The sequence below is a fragment of the Lethenteron reissneri genome, chromosome 26, assembly GCF_015708825.2.
Source record: "Lethenteron reissneri isolate LAM-NWPU_2019-01 chromosome 26, ASM1570882v1, whole genome shotgun sequence".
In the NCBI taxonomy this organism is placed as follows: domain Eukaryota; kingdom Metazoa; phylum Chordata; class Hyperoartia; order Petromyzontiformes; family Petromyzontidae; genus Lethenteron; species Lethenteron reissneri.
Window position 1 is genome coordinate 11,217,114 of NC_083804.1, and position 15,057 is coordinate 11,232,170.

Consider the following 15,057-nt stretch of genomic DNA (forward strand, 5'->3'; position numbering starts at 1 on the left):
AAAGTATTTGATCCCCTGCTGATTTTGTACGTTTGCCCACTGACAAAGAAATGATCAGTCTATAATTTTAATGGTAGGTTTATTTGAATAGTGAGAGACAGAATAACAACAAAATCCAGAAAAACGCATGTCAAAAATGTTATAAATTGATTTGCATTTTAATGAGGGAAATAAGTATTTGACCCCTCTGCAAAGCATGACTTAGTACTTGGTGGCAAAACCCTTGTTGGCAATCACAGAGGTCAGACGTTTCTTGTAGTTGGCCACCAGGTTTGCACACATCTCAGGAGGGATTTTGTCCCACTCCTTTTTGCAGATCTTCTCCAAGTCATTAAGGTTTCGAGGCTGACGTTTGGCAACTCGAACCTTCAGCTCCCTCCACAGATTTTCTATGGGATTAAGGTCTGGAGATTGGCTAGGCCACTCCAGGACCTTAATGTGCTTCTTTTTGAGCCACTCCTTTATTGCCTTGGCCGTGTATTTTGGGTCATTGTCATGCTGGAATACCCATCCGCGACCCATTTTTAAAGTTTGTGCACAAATTGTCATGAAACTAACAATTCCCTTTATAAAAAATATGTTCAGAATTTAATATTTAAAACATGTCAACCTTACCAAAATTATACATTGTTGGCAGTAGTTATATACCACCATATTCAACTTTAAAACCTGATGGTAGTCAAAATAATGTTTGCCCAGTATTTGTAAGTATTGTTAAATATTTTATTAAGAACCTTATAGTGGCACATCTAAGCAATGGAAAGCACAACAGATGCCTGTATGGGGATGAGATTGGGGATGCTACTTGCATAATATATCGATATGGGTAGTTCTCGACTTACAAACGGGTTCCGTTCCTGAGACCCATTCGTAAGTTGAACGGTTCATAAGTTGGAACACAATAATGTACTGCATTTATATGCACATACGGTCAATGTTATAAAATTGTGTTGCGGTTCACTGCCGTTGCGCATTATGGGACAAGTCTTCGGTTCAGTTCGCAAGTGCGACTTCACAAGTCGGATTGTTAAAAAATAATTCTCTTATGAGAGCTCAAACTTGATTTGAAGCTTTCATGACTGCAGGAATCCATACTCTTTGCAGCCGATCTATCCAGTGCTGCCGCGGTGGTCCACTCTACTCCAGTGACCCGCCTCCCCCCCCCCCCCTACTGCCGAGACCTATATAACCTCGTGCCACAGATCTCTCGCCGACTTCAGCAGTTTTTTCTTGCTGTGGTTGTCCCACCTGATGACGATTGCTTGTGTTGCGATCTAAACGTCGTGATCTATTATTTTTCTACCTACGTGACTTTACCGAAAGAACCAGAGTATTATGGAAGCTCGTTCGTAAGTGATGATGTTTGGAAGTCGGTGTTCGTAAGTTGTGGACTACCTATACTTAAGAATGCAGACACCGTGCAGCGAATTGTTTTTCTGGTTATGAGTAAATGGAGAGAGAAGTGTTGGTGACCACGTAACCATTCTCATGCATTTTGAAGATAATGAAATTAAGACGCAAACATTTTGTTCAATTTTTTTTTATGAACTAAATATGTTAATTCCTACTCCAGATTAAGGAGTATTGTCAAATGTTTTTTCAGAATTTGAAATTAAGTTATAAACATACAAACATTGTCCAGTATATTTATATAATTGTATGGTATACACTTTATATATTTTTACATTTTGAATGTATAACCTGTGTATCTATTGCACAAAAACAGCAATTTAGAAAAATCGGTATCCATTTATTATGGTAAACAAATGTTAAGTAGTTAAACATAAAAAATAGTTTCATTATTAAAAACTACCACGTAGGAAAATCTATTTTTTCTTTAAAAACTAAATAAAAATAACAAATTACAACTTACAGGACAAAGTTGTCATTGAATCAAAAGTTTAGTTACAGGATTATAGGCACATTCATAACATAAGCCCATTGTTGGAGTATGCACATCAGGGTTAAAGAATTGTAGAAAAAAAAGAGTAGCTTTACATTCAATTACAGCACCACTAATGTGGCAAAGTTGCAATTAATAAAAACAAGCGTATCATACAAAAATAAAACTCGTAATAAAAATTAACCAACAGACTGAAACGGCCCAGTCACAAGTCCACTTCTGTTGGCCACGTGTACGGTGAGACCGAAAGGAAGCCGTCATTCCAGCAAAGCCGCGGAGGTCTCCCGCTCCTATCTGTGGTTTCCGTATTTGGAAGCCCAGTCCGTGCGCCCATGGACAGGTTGCATTGGCTGCGTGCGCTGTATCAGCCCGGCGGAGGTTTTGGCTGCGGGGTTGTAACTCGGCCCCACCACTTGTTGCCGGCCCGTAGGCTTCCACGCTCCGTAGTCTGATGTGGGTGCGGAAAGACATAGGGAGACATTTATTTTACCTCTTGAATAAAACAACATTCAGGTGACATACTTTTAGTCATGCTGCTTGAAGGTGTAATTACAAAATACAATTGAAGATAATATTGTAGAAAAACAAGGCTACGATTTAGCACATCGTTAAGAATAAATGCTCACTACCGAGTGAAATTACTACCACTTTCCATGTTGGGTTGTACATGTACAGCCGTTTGTCAATCTATGGCTGGATGAAGGCCTTTCCATGCCATGCAGGTCGTAGGGGTTATTTGACCATATGTCACTGTACTGGCAAGTAAGTGTGGGCTGATGAAGGCATGTAGCATATTAATTGGGAGAACAAAAGAACATAGAATAGATTTTGCTACACTGTCTCACACAGTCATTGACCTGTTTTTTACACAGTGGTCATCCATCCAAGCACAATGCAGGTGTAGCGGGTTCCACGGAGACGCACACTGAATCTGGAGGCACCATGTTTATTACACAGTCCAACGGGGCTACTGCTTAACACTACTCTCGGTTAACTAGACCCCAACTGGGTCACTACGTAACTGGGTCAGCACTGTAAGTCTCCTGACCCACGGAACCTAAATAGAACTCAACCGAAGACCAAAAACCGAAGCGCCGGCACACGGCGAGTTCCCGCACACAGACAACCACGATCGCTCCGCCCCTATCCCTCTTGTCCTCTTGGGCGTGGCCTCGCTCCGCCTCCGGCTACGCCCCCCTGCTCGGTCTCTCCCGACGGAACGGGGCCAGCGTCACGTGTCCCTCAAGCCCCCCTTTTCGGGCCCCCTTCACGACCCCGTGCCGGTAACGTCCCCTCTCTCTCTCTGCGACTAGACCCTGCCCTCTAGAGCCCGCTTCCCTGCCATGTCTCCGCCGGTGCCAGTGAGAGGTACGTAACATACACATACATGCCATAGAGGCTCTATTTACGTCTCTACACAGGCTCAACCAGCTTGGCCTCTGAGATATAAGATCGGGTGCATGTCAGGTGGTTTAGTCATAGGCTGGGTGCTATCCAGTTATATCTTGCTCTGAACAGCATTTTACTCTGATTATGGGAGATGCACTTTGACAAATGGCTTGGCACGTACTGGAGGTTGGTCCTGCGACTGGTGCCAGCTGAACTCTTTGGCCTGCAGATCCCACTTCCTTTTTTTGGAACGATGGGATGTAACCGCTTACTGCATTGTAAGAAGGACCTGCAAATGCTTAAAAACACAACAGCCAGTCATGTGAGTTGTGGATATAATTTTTTTCATTTTTATAAGCTTAAAAAAGGTCAAATGTATAATAACGGCAGTTTTTTTTTTAACCAGAAAATCCTCAGTAGTCATGTTTACTTATCCAGAGGGTGCAGAATCGATGCTGACAACAATGAGCAGTGCCAGCCGACTAAAACACAGCAAGCTACCACAGTGGGGAGTACAGGCGGTGCATCTGCCAGTCATTTCAGCCATTTAAACCTTGGGTCTGTGCACATGTATTCTGGTTTCATCCCACTCACAAAATATTCAATAAGGAATTGGCCAAACATACCAATAAAATATCTTCAAACCAAGTGAGGCTTCCTGATTACAAAACAATATGATTTAGCAATACATTGATTAAAACTGGTTAAGCTCACATTCTTTGCATCACATTGTGTGGGAATTGATCATATATAACTATGCATATTGTATGCTAATATATCACACATTTCAATTAATAAATTTATAAACACAATTTGTAAATACTGTGAATATTCAAACAAGTTGCAGCCTTACTCAAAAGTTAAATTGTCTCCATACTCGAATGGGTACTGTATTGGGCAATTCTCATTTCCATGGGTGGGTGTGATCCACTTTTTTAAGTTACACATTTCTACGGCAAGGGTGTGTCTAAACAATCCACACGCATCACCTGCATTTGTCCTGTTTAAGTTCATTCCAGCGACAACTCCCATAGGCTTGCTCGAGTAACCTCTGTCTTTACTCCACGGGCTTTCTACATCTCGATTCAGATTTCCATTTGCTCCAGTCTTTGTGTTTATACCTGCAGGAATAGTAAATGTCAATTAGAAAACCAGCCTCTGTCATATACATTGGCAAACAATTAAACAGTTCTCTTAGTTAATGTGGAAATATGGGAAAAGTATCACATCCAATCATAAGCACACATACAAAGAAAAAAAAATGTCACTTCCCATTTTATGACTGAATTTATCGAAACAAATTCTGCTAATGTTTACAGTAGAATGTACCTTTCTGATATGTAACATTGCATTTTTTTTTAGAAAAATAAAGCTACGATACAACGGGTAATAATTATTTCAATTGGGTCATCCAAATTTTATTTTTTTAACGTTGACCTAAACAAGTGAGTTATGAGAAGGTTATCAAGGGTGCTGAATATAAAGATGAAAATATAATATATTGTAGAGAACTGACATTTTATGGTACTCTTTGAAAGTGTGTAAGCAGTAGCCCATAAGATATATATCTAATTGTTTTATTCAGGCAGCTTATATTGTCACAAATATATCAAAGTATGAGCTGAAAACTATCAAAGTCAGAAAACTAATAGTTTTTATATTAGACCCCTTAGTAATGAGTTGCTAAATTAGTTTTTTACCTTTACCATGTTTGATCCCAGGCTTACGACAGTTTGTATGCAATTGTAATCAAAGGCAGTGATTCAAATATGATGTCATATAAAAAAGAAAAGAAAAACTAAATTCTGTAAATTTGTATTTTAACAATAACAAAGTAATCAGCATGTAGACGTGTGTTTGACACCTGGAAGGTAGCGTGACTGGCGCAGGTAATGCTGTCTGGCAGAAGATGCAGAGTCCAGTTGCTTCGCGGTGTTCTTGCTGCCAACTGGGAAAGCGTTTGGGGGCTTCTGTTCTACAGACCTGCAAAAAGGCATTTCACACACGCTTTATGGAATTGAAAACATTAAATTTGATAGTCAATGTAAAGTCAGCATTTCCATGCTGAAATTAGCAACCATCATTTTTCAGGAAAGTGCCACACGAAGTAGCATATAGACGGGCCATCATCTTCAAAATGTGTAACTTATACTACCCCGTGCTCAGAAAGACTGTGCTGCTTAACTTCCCACCCCAGATAATAAACAATAAGCAGCAAAAATCTAATTTTTATGACAAAGTATATCACATTACCCAAACAGCGTGTCCTCGCCAAGGCTCTTCTTGTTGCGTGGGAGAGACGGCTTCCTGCCGAAGTTGGTGGAGAAGTCCAGGTCCTCCAAGTCATCCCACTGCTCAGCATTCTTGAGGTTGGCCTGGCCCCAGCGCCTCCGGCCACCCTTTAGCCCCACTGCTCCCATGTTCTCGTTCCCCGGAACTGGGTTCTGGTAGGAAGCAAGTATTCAACACTTCTAAACTTCCAAGCTAACCTTACTGTTCACTTGAAACAAGTTATGTGGCATCAATCGACTGGTGGCTACCTTGTACAGTACAGCCCTTCGTTAATCCACACAGGATGAAGGAAGCCTCCCTACACAGTGCGAGTTATGTGGGTTGTTTGACTATACTTCACCACACCTGTCAGTGATTTGGTGAAAGTAAAAGGGAGCCAGGATCACTCATTACTGACATTATTTGTGGCTAGGAATCAAACTCAGATCGCTGGGTTCTTAGTGCAGGTTGCTAACCAATCAGTCACGACTCCACCCGTGGGCGGTTGGGTGCTACCTTACTGATATAAATGGCAAAAATGTTGATGAACTAATAATTAAATTAATTACCTTGTAGGATGTATGTATGTTTAACTTTTTTTGCACCGTACATAGCCAACCGTGCTAATCGGATGTGTGGGCTTGACCAAAACCTCAAGCGTCTTCAGACAAAACCCTTTGCTGTGTGCAACTGCCTCATGGCCTCTCTCGGGCAACTAAGAGGCAGGTTTCTGTGACAAGCAAACAGCCAATCGAATACCACTAACCGGATTAGGATTATTGTTGACGGTGGGTATGAGGCCCAGCCCAAGATTCGGAGGGTCCGCCGTGTAAGTGGGCGGTGGTGGGTATGCGGGAGCGTGTGGAGCGACAGCTGGGAGCTGGGATGGCTGGATGGGCTGGAGTGGCTGGGTTGGAGCAGGCGGCTTTAACGGCTGCTCCGAGGGTTGCGCCTGGTGCTGTAGCGGCTGTGGGGGTCCGAGAGCTTGTCCCACTTGGAAGTACGGGTACCGTAACGACTAGGAAAAAAAACAAAAGCACAAAGCCTGAGATTGAGTTGCAAATGGTGGCAGGTTCTTTTGGAATTAATCAAATTGTAGGTGAATTAGGCAAGCAACATATGCAAATTATTAGATAAAACATGCATGACTATCAATTACAATTGATATTTACACTCATGATGCATGTATCAAATTGTTTATGGAGCAATACATTATTTTAGATTATTATACTTTTTACACAAATCGGTTCACGTGATGCCTGTTGTTAGTGAAGGCTGCTATATCCACTGTCGTAGAATATAAAATATTTCTAAATCGAAACACTATCTCAAAGAGCAACTATTCATTTAATCTTGAGGAGGATAGGTAGATACTGGTCAAACAGGCACAGTCCTACCTTTGCCTACTAAAACGTGCAAATTACAAAAACATTTGATAATATTACGTATAAGAAATATTAACAATGCTTTTATACCGATATTTAATTAAGAGAGTATACAGTGCAAAATGACAAAATCCCGAGTTGACAATTGTGCTCAGATTTGAAATGGAAACGTAATATACGAATTTTACAGTAGAGGGCATGAAAGCGTTGTTATGAGCCACATTACTTAACCACAACATTAAGGACAATTTTTATGCAGTTGTAACGGGTTCCGGAGACACTTGTAGATGTAACTTCTTTATTACAATACAACACTCCAACAGTCCTGATACTCTGTTACAGCCTAGGTACACAGCCTAGCTACACAGCCTAGATACTCTACTCTGGCTATGCTCTGGAACTCGCCCTCACAAGGTCGTAGAGTCGGGAGTTCCAGAGTCCCACCCCTGGGGCTCACAGCATCCCAGGGTCTTCAGGCTGGTCGTGGGTCTTGGGTCTTGAGTTACAACTGGGCCCCGATCGTCCAGGGAGCTCTCCTTTTATGCCTGATCCAACGAGGGGTGGGGCCGTGTGCGCCACCAGACATCCCACAGAGCACAGACAGCCCCCCCTTCGTTGGCGGCGCCCAGGGGATTAAGCGCCTGGGAACTCAACGCCTGGCGCCCAGAGGCTTAAGCGTCTGGACCCCCTGGGAACCCAGTGCCTGGCGCCCAGAGGCTTAAGCGTCTGGACTCACCTGGGATCCCAGAGCCCCCAGCAGCCCCTCCCTTCTTATGTCACTACACAGTCAAACACACACTATACATCATCGCAATCTAGGTTAACATATGAATAACAAACCTGCACAGCATTTGGCCTCTTCTTAGGTTCCCAATGGAGCATGTCACGCATGAGATGAATGGCCTCGTTGCTGGCATTGGGTATAAGTGTTTTCAAGTTGGTTGGGACACACTGAGGCCAGCGGAAGTTCATGGCTGCCGCCAACTGATGTCCTTCCGGCCAGTCAGTCTGTGAAGCGAACAAAACAGAAAGACTTTGTGATATACATGGATAATAAAAACAAATAGTATTGTACAAACAAACAAAAGTTTGTGCAATAAGCTTTGAACTCTACTCGAGTTCCATTCGAGTCATGGCTAACATCGGTAGCAGGAGAAATCTGAACTGGTCATGGGCCCCCAATTGTTCACAAACCCCATACTGTGAAGTTTGAGAAAACAATCCGCATAGCAGTCGTGGCGCGGGGAGGGCTTTATCCAGTCACTGACTGACAATAGGGCCGCATACTATTATTGTCTTACATCAATGTAGAACTCTGCAGTGACCCTGTGGCAGTGCTCATCTCCGTTGGCGTTCCTGACCTATTGGTGTAAATCCAATATTCCTTTCTTGGGAGCAGTCTACATTTGATAATCGGACAACCATAATAACTTAGATATTTTTAATATACAAATATCAATTCACAATAACTCTCACACTGTAAAAGAAGATAGCGGTATAACCATGATATGTCCTCGACAAGTCACTGGTGGCGCATGGGCCTCCATTAGAGCGAGCTCTAGAAAGCCCCTCTGGAAGGTATTTGGCTTTGCCTTCCATGCTGCCCAGACTTACTGGAGTTTTTGGAAGACGTCGGCAGACCGACACTTTACCCACCATGCACAGCCTGCCATGGTGTACCCATGCATGCTGTTGGGTGGACAGAGGTGGTACGGAGGACTGAATAAACTTGCCCCGGTTTTCACCGCTGCGCCGGGAGATACAATCAATCTGGTGACCTCTGGAATGTAAGTCTAGTGCACTAAGTTTTACATCACAGCAACATCCTCTCAGGCGCTAGGCAAATGTAAAAGTGTTACATCTAAAAAAGTATCACATCCCAAAATGAAGTATTTACAGAAACATTTTCAACAATAGATTACAGTTGAAAGTATCAAAATAAGTAATGGTGCAAAGAAACATGAAAAGTGTATACAGCAAACTCAACAGCCCCAAGCAGTGCATGACATTAACAAAAATCTCACCTTTTTAGGAGTGCCAAGCACCTGGCATATCTTGAAGATCTGGTCAACCTCGCTTGATCCGGGAAAGAGTGGGCGTAACGTGTAGAGTTCGGCCATGATGCAGCCCAGGGCCCAAATGTCGATAGGCGAGCTGTAGCTGGTCGAACGGAGCAGGACCTCTGGGCCCCGATACCTGCAGATAGAACACAGTGTTATGACATCGACACATCACATCTTAGGCCAGTGGAACAACAAGCAGACAGTAAGGACAGACCTCTCACGCGTACCCCACAAACAAGACCACATCCAACGAATACTCAAACAAATACGTGATTGCTGCAACTGGCTCCAATCCCAGACTAATTTAAAGATCACACTTACGTCTTCAAGATTCTCCGTGGACTAACCATTGCCTCTATCTCCTTATATTCTCCTCCACACACTCTCCTATCTCTCATCTTATGACTTCTACCCTTGCACTCTCCTTTGTCTCCCCTCTGATTTCACTCTTATCCTCCGCACACTTTCCTACCTCTCCCCTTCTATCTCACTCTACTCCCTTCCACGCATTACTCCGCTCCAGAAAACCAAGACTTTAGAAGTTTCCAGACAACCTTTGGTCAGTGGGAGGTCACTAATGATCTTATTCTGCCCCAAAGTCAGGAACTTTTATTTCCCCTGCCTATCACTTCCTCTCAATAGAAAATAAATACACCAAATATATCCGTATTTTTTTTTGAAAATGCGGTTGCATGTAGATGCTGTATAATTGTAGCTGTATTTTAGTTTTGTAATGTATTAAATGTATCACAGGCACAAGGGATGTTTCAGCACATGACTATGTGCTGTGACCTGCACATACAATGTGCGTCTCAGAGAAAATAAGGTCTTGAATTATATCGAATACATGTGGGGGAGGACTTAAAAATATACTCATTAACCTTTATGCTATGAGTGGTGATGCATGGCTGTAATGCAGCACTTTTCATGCGATGTTGGTGAATTACACATTTCAATTGCAAGTCTATGAAGTGGCCAATAGAAACGGTGCATCAAGTGAGTTGCTGACCTACTTGTATGTATTTTTGAGTGTTTCATATTCATGTTTTTTCATTCTACGTACACGATTTCCTCATGCTTACATCATATTCAACAGGAATTGGCTAAAAAAAAAAACATTTTACGATAAAAGAATCTTGAGAGTATGTAGCTAATGTATGTTATTATTACAATATCATGAAGTGAATGTGGGCCTTCACAAAGTAATACGTAATTAAAGCAACACAGATGGAAAGAAAGTACCGGATTTCAAGGCTGCCATGACATTTCGTGATTTATTCTTAACGTTGGACACTTTGTACCCTCCCAATCGTTCTCACGATCGGGCACGCATTTCACACTGCATTAACTTAATGACTTTTTATACTATGTACCCAAGATCCAATAGACGGGACATTACACACTTAGTAAGCCTTACACTCCGATTACACAGAGGAATAATTGGCTACAATTGAACCGAAAATAAACCATCTGTCAAGGGAAAATGTATACTTGAAGGCAGTAAGAATATCAGGAAAAATGGGATCGGGCAGGACGCGTTATCATGTGCACCAACAGGTGATTGCACACAAACACGTCCACGTTCACGTACACCTCTTGTTCTCTTTTAGCCCCGCCCCCACCCTCCCAATACGTTCCATTCATTGGCTACCACATTCTGATAAGCTCCCCCCCCCTCCTCCCCCTTAACTTGTATTTAAGAACCTGCATCTTGGAATCCCTGCCTCACTTGATACAGCAAATCTAGCTATGACGGTCCCACCTGATGACGGAGACTTGTGTTGCCTCCGAAACGTCGTGATTTTTATTTTATTTTTATTTTACTTTTATTAATTTTAATTTTATTACCTATACGTGACTTTACCGAAAACACCTAAGAATATGAATCCTTGCAGTCACGAAAGCTTCAAATCTAGAAATGATATAGCAAGCAGACCATAATAACAAGCGTGGCAGCCAAAAGAGAAAACGCGCCCGCGAAAGGATTTCCACCACAGAGATAGAGCAGCAATGAAATCAGCTCCTGCAGAAGTGTTAGGTGGATTGTTACATCGCAGAACCATGATAGATGGTGACAGCTTAAGGAGGCCTTTATCCAGCAGTGGACTGATATTTAACTTAATGTAAAAGAAACACAGACAGCAAAAATTAACCCGTAAAAACAAAGTTTTTCACTATAAATCCTTTATATGCGTGGCGGCTAGAGTCCTCTCGTCCTCTGGCTTGAGATGGCTGCCACCTATGGGTCAGATGATTGTCTGCCAGTATTAAGCAATTGGTAATTAAATATTTAATTTGTTTTCCCTAAACAGTGTAAAATTTTGGAAAAAAAATTTCACGAACATTAATTGTCTCGCACAACGAGTCTGTGTGCAAAATGTCAGCTCGATTGGATCACGGGAAGTGGGTTAAAAAACGACCGAAAGATTTGCACGGTCGTAAGCAAGCAAGCAAGCACGCAAGCAAGCAAGCAAGCAAACTTAATATAAAGGATTTAAAAAGAAAACCAATGAGGAATGACTTGTTGAGTTTATTAAGTTGTCTTTACAAAGTTGCCCAGTATCATATGACAATGAAAAATATAAAAGAAAACCCTCAAAAGGTATTACAATTTTTTTTTTACAATGATACAATGAAACTATGCTTTCCCTAGATGTAATTATTGGACAATTTTTTTATTACATAACAATATTCTAAAATTAAACACACTGCGTGCACTACAACAACCTTAAAGAGTACCAAAAAGCAAACAATTAGTATTTACGCTTGGCGCAGTGGGCTCACTTAGCATGGAAATGGTCAGAGCTCACCATCTGGTGGAGACATAGTCCGTGTAGGGAGGTCGGGAACGTATTTCTCTTGCCAGTCCAAAATCAGCAATCTTCACGAGCTCCGGCCCCATGCACAACAGATTCTCAGGTTTCATGTCACGGTGAAAGAAGCCTTAAAAAAACAATTACATGATTGATAATGTACATAAATCCTTCCCGAAATGAGCTTTTCGCATCCGCGGTATCTATGTATCCATGGTTTTCCTTTGCCATACCAATTTCCACACTGCGGTATGGAGTTTTGTGCATCTGCAGTTTAGCACGGCTACCGGCACTTGAAATTTCAAATCACCCACATCTGTGTTCCATCCGTGCATCGTCCCACCTCCCAGCTCCCACCACCGCTCTCTTCCCACCACCAGGTGGAGGTAGAGGGTGGGTAAAGCCCCTCTTCCTTCTTACATTACCTCATCACCAATGTCATCGTCATCACCATGGACTTGAACCCTCAGTATTAAAGGAAAATGACATTATTGTATTGTTTACAATTATGTTAATTGGACATTTTTTTGTTATGTCATTGTGTTTTTTATTTGTGTTTAGTGAAGGAACAGGAAACTTAGGCTTTGACGAGTGTGACCGCAGCCACGGTTGCCCTAACCCCTTATTTCCCAAAAGGCCTTAGTATTGCCATCCCCGGGTTTGCCAACTGCGGCGGTTTTCAGGAACGTAACCCCCGCGGTTGGCGAGGGATTGTTATATACATAATAAGTGTTTAAGCTCTATCCGTGCACTCACGCACACCTGTACATTTATTTTACGTACAGTAGTTCATCATCTTAATTGTTGTTCCTGGTCATGTGCAGCTGAAATCCATTTGCACACGCCAATCAAATAATCAGTTTATCTATGGATTAGGAACGTGGAATTTTCACAATTGGCTCAGGGCTGTAAACAGGAGATGAGCATAGAGGTGAATGCATCCCTTTGCATTGGCTTGAGTGTAAGAATACTAACGTTTAGGTCATTACTTTCGTCATGCAGGTCTCCCGAGGATGTTTTGACATCTCCAGTTTTGTCTGTTAATTTAAAGCATTACTCTTCTACGGTCAGGCCATATATGAGCCAACTTTCATCATTTGTAGCAATATGATCCTGATGGATTGGATAAAATGTTACGTCTACTCTATAAGTAATAACATTCTTTCTTTTTTGATAAATTCCAAGTGAGTGTCTTCACACAAAAACATGAAACAAAAATCCCCCTTTTCAACTCTTGGTGCATTACAATTGGTACTTGGTGATATAATGCAATACGTAGAAGTGCAGGTGAAAATTCAATGTAGATTTTAAAAATATCCATCCCCTTTCAAGCTCTGGGGACCTTTTGCTAATTGTTGTTGTGGAGGGTCTATTATTGGCTTTATTCGTAAAAGAGAAGCTGGGGATTCGTCATGACACCGTTGCCTCCTGGTTACTTTTGTTGACAACAATGGAACAACATTTACTTTTTTTTGTAAGCATAGTTAATTGAGGGGGTCCACACCAAGGAAAGGTATATATGTCCACTGATGTCTAAAGCTACAAATTGAGTCAATTGAAGCTCACGAAAACACAACTTCTTCTTCCATTGACATTTCCGCTGCACCACACCCAATGCATGGCTTTCATTTTCGATGTTAATATAGTTGGGCAGTTTATGTGAATCACCGTGTTATGTAGCTGTCACAGCACAGGCATAAAACACATTACAGTCGACATTTTATGATTCAACATCCTCGTCAAAGGATGCTATTTGTGCACATCGCCTCCAATGCACACATCCCTAGTGATTATTGGTGGTGGAGCAGTGGAAATGTTGACAGCACATTCATACAGGGGCATAGGAGTCAGAGGCTGTGAAAATACATCAGCCACCTGTCTGTTCAGATTTTACTCATGTTCGAGTTAATATTTGTTTTTATTGTGCAAATACTACACACTTTACTATGTTGTATTGGTAATTGCATACCATGCTTGTGGATGAAAGCCAGTCCTTGTAAAATCTGGTACATGATGTTTCTGATCATGGACTCAGGAAACAACTTGTTTCTGCAAAACAAACATAAAAAACACAGCATCAGCCAACATCAGCCAGCCTGCAATGATCTCAATAACCCAGTGCAGTAGCTCTATGCACCACTCAAAAAGCCTGCATGGAGTGATGTTAACATAGATATTCTACAATATCGATGAATGTTTCAAATTCAAACTTGCGATCTAATACAAAATGGCACAAACTCTACAGAATGGTTGTGTTCAACATTAATCGTCACAATAATTAAAAAAAGAAAATAATTTTGCTCTGCAAATAGAGTGTATAATAAAGTGAAACCTATCGGGTAAACTCTTAATTATTACACGCTTTTTATTAACTCACTCTGTCTGTGGTTGTTGTCCTTGTATCCTCAAATCTTGTAACTCAATTTTTACCCACTTCCCAATGTGGTATCGACTACAAACTTGGTATACTTATGTCATACTGATGACAACACTATATTCCGTCATAAAAAATAAAAACCATACATTTTAAAAACATTATTTTTGATATGTTATGTTTCGGCTTGGCTCTAATTGTCCACGGTAAAATGACGTTGGCTATAAATGAAAACGGTCCCTTACGTTATGGCAAGCTTGGGGGGCCCACTTCCTGGAGTCGTGGAGTTCTGCCATTACTAGTACGGTACATTTCATTAAAGCGTGTTGTTTAAAACTTTTTTAAAATATTATTTATTGTGTTTCATTGGCATGGCTTGCGCCGCTGGCCCAACCCTTGGTCTGGGTCGTCACACCCCTCCCCTACTCCAAGTCCCACAAAGTTACGCACTGCACATTCACACTGAAGAGTCATTCACTCCCAGGAATGTTGCACGCCACTCGTGTTCGGAACACCACAGGCAACAGCCTCAGTCGCCAAACACAAGCCACAACGGGCACCGTTTTGGCAGCTCCCCTCTAAATATGATGACGCGGTTTCACTAAAAGGAGAGCTAAATAAAACATGAAATTCCAACAACAGCGATATTTATTTTTTCACGACTGAATGAGCGTTAAAGTAAGTTTAGACTTGAATAACAGCAAGAAGCTGTGTGCATATTTTATGAATGTACACACAAGCTTCATCAAGCAAAATTGATAATTATATTGATTTCAAAACAAGGTGAGTGTGTGCCAAGGAAATTATTCTTTTTTTTACAGCACAAATTTCACTGTATACACAATAGAATGTAAACAAA

At 41.6% G+C, this 15,057-nt stretch overlaps 1 protein-coding gene across 5 annotated transcripts in view; it reads right to left on the bottom strand.

Moving 5' to 3' along the window:
* Window positions 1-709: 709 nt before the first annotated feature.
* Window positions 710-15,057, bottom strand: part of LOC133347675 (serine/threonine-protein kinase MAK-like) — a 35,772-nt gene continuing 21,424 nt past the window's right edge. For 3 of the 5 annotated variants that reach the window (XM_061560152.1, XM_061560151.1, XM_061560150.1), the window contains exons 5-14: window positions 13,794-13,873; window positions 11,822-11,954; window positions 8,973-9,144; window positions 7,789-7,956; window positions 6,330-6,581; window positions 5,546-5,736; window positions 5,157-5,275; window positions 4,282-4,413; window positions 3,474-3,590; window positions 710-2,351 (exon numbers count right to left, since the gene is read on the bottom strand). In XM_061560152.1, coding sequence (XP_061416136.1) covers window positions 2,194-2,351; window positions 3,474-3,590; window positions 4,282-4,413; window positions 5,157-5,275; window positions 5,546-5,736; window positions 6,330-6,581; window positions 7,789-7,956; window positions 8,973-9,144; window positions 11,822-11,954; window positions 13,794-13,873 — 1,522 coding nt within the window. In that variant the 3' untranslated portion in view covers window positions 710-2,193. The remainder of the gene's footprint in view (window positions 2,352-3,473; window positions 3,591-4,281; window positions 4,414-5,156; window positions 5,276-5,545; window positions 5,737-6,329; window positions 6,582-7,788; window positions 7,957-8,972; window positions 9,145-11,821; window positions 11,955-13,793; window positions 13,874-15,057) is intronic. The other 2 variants (XM_061560154.1, XM_061560155.1) reach the window with 2 other exon arrangements.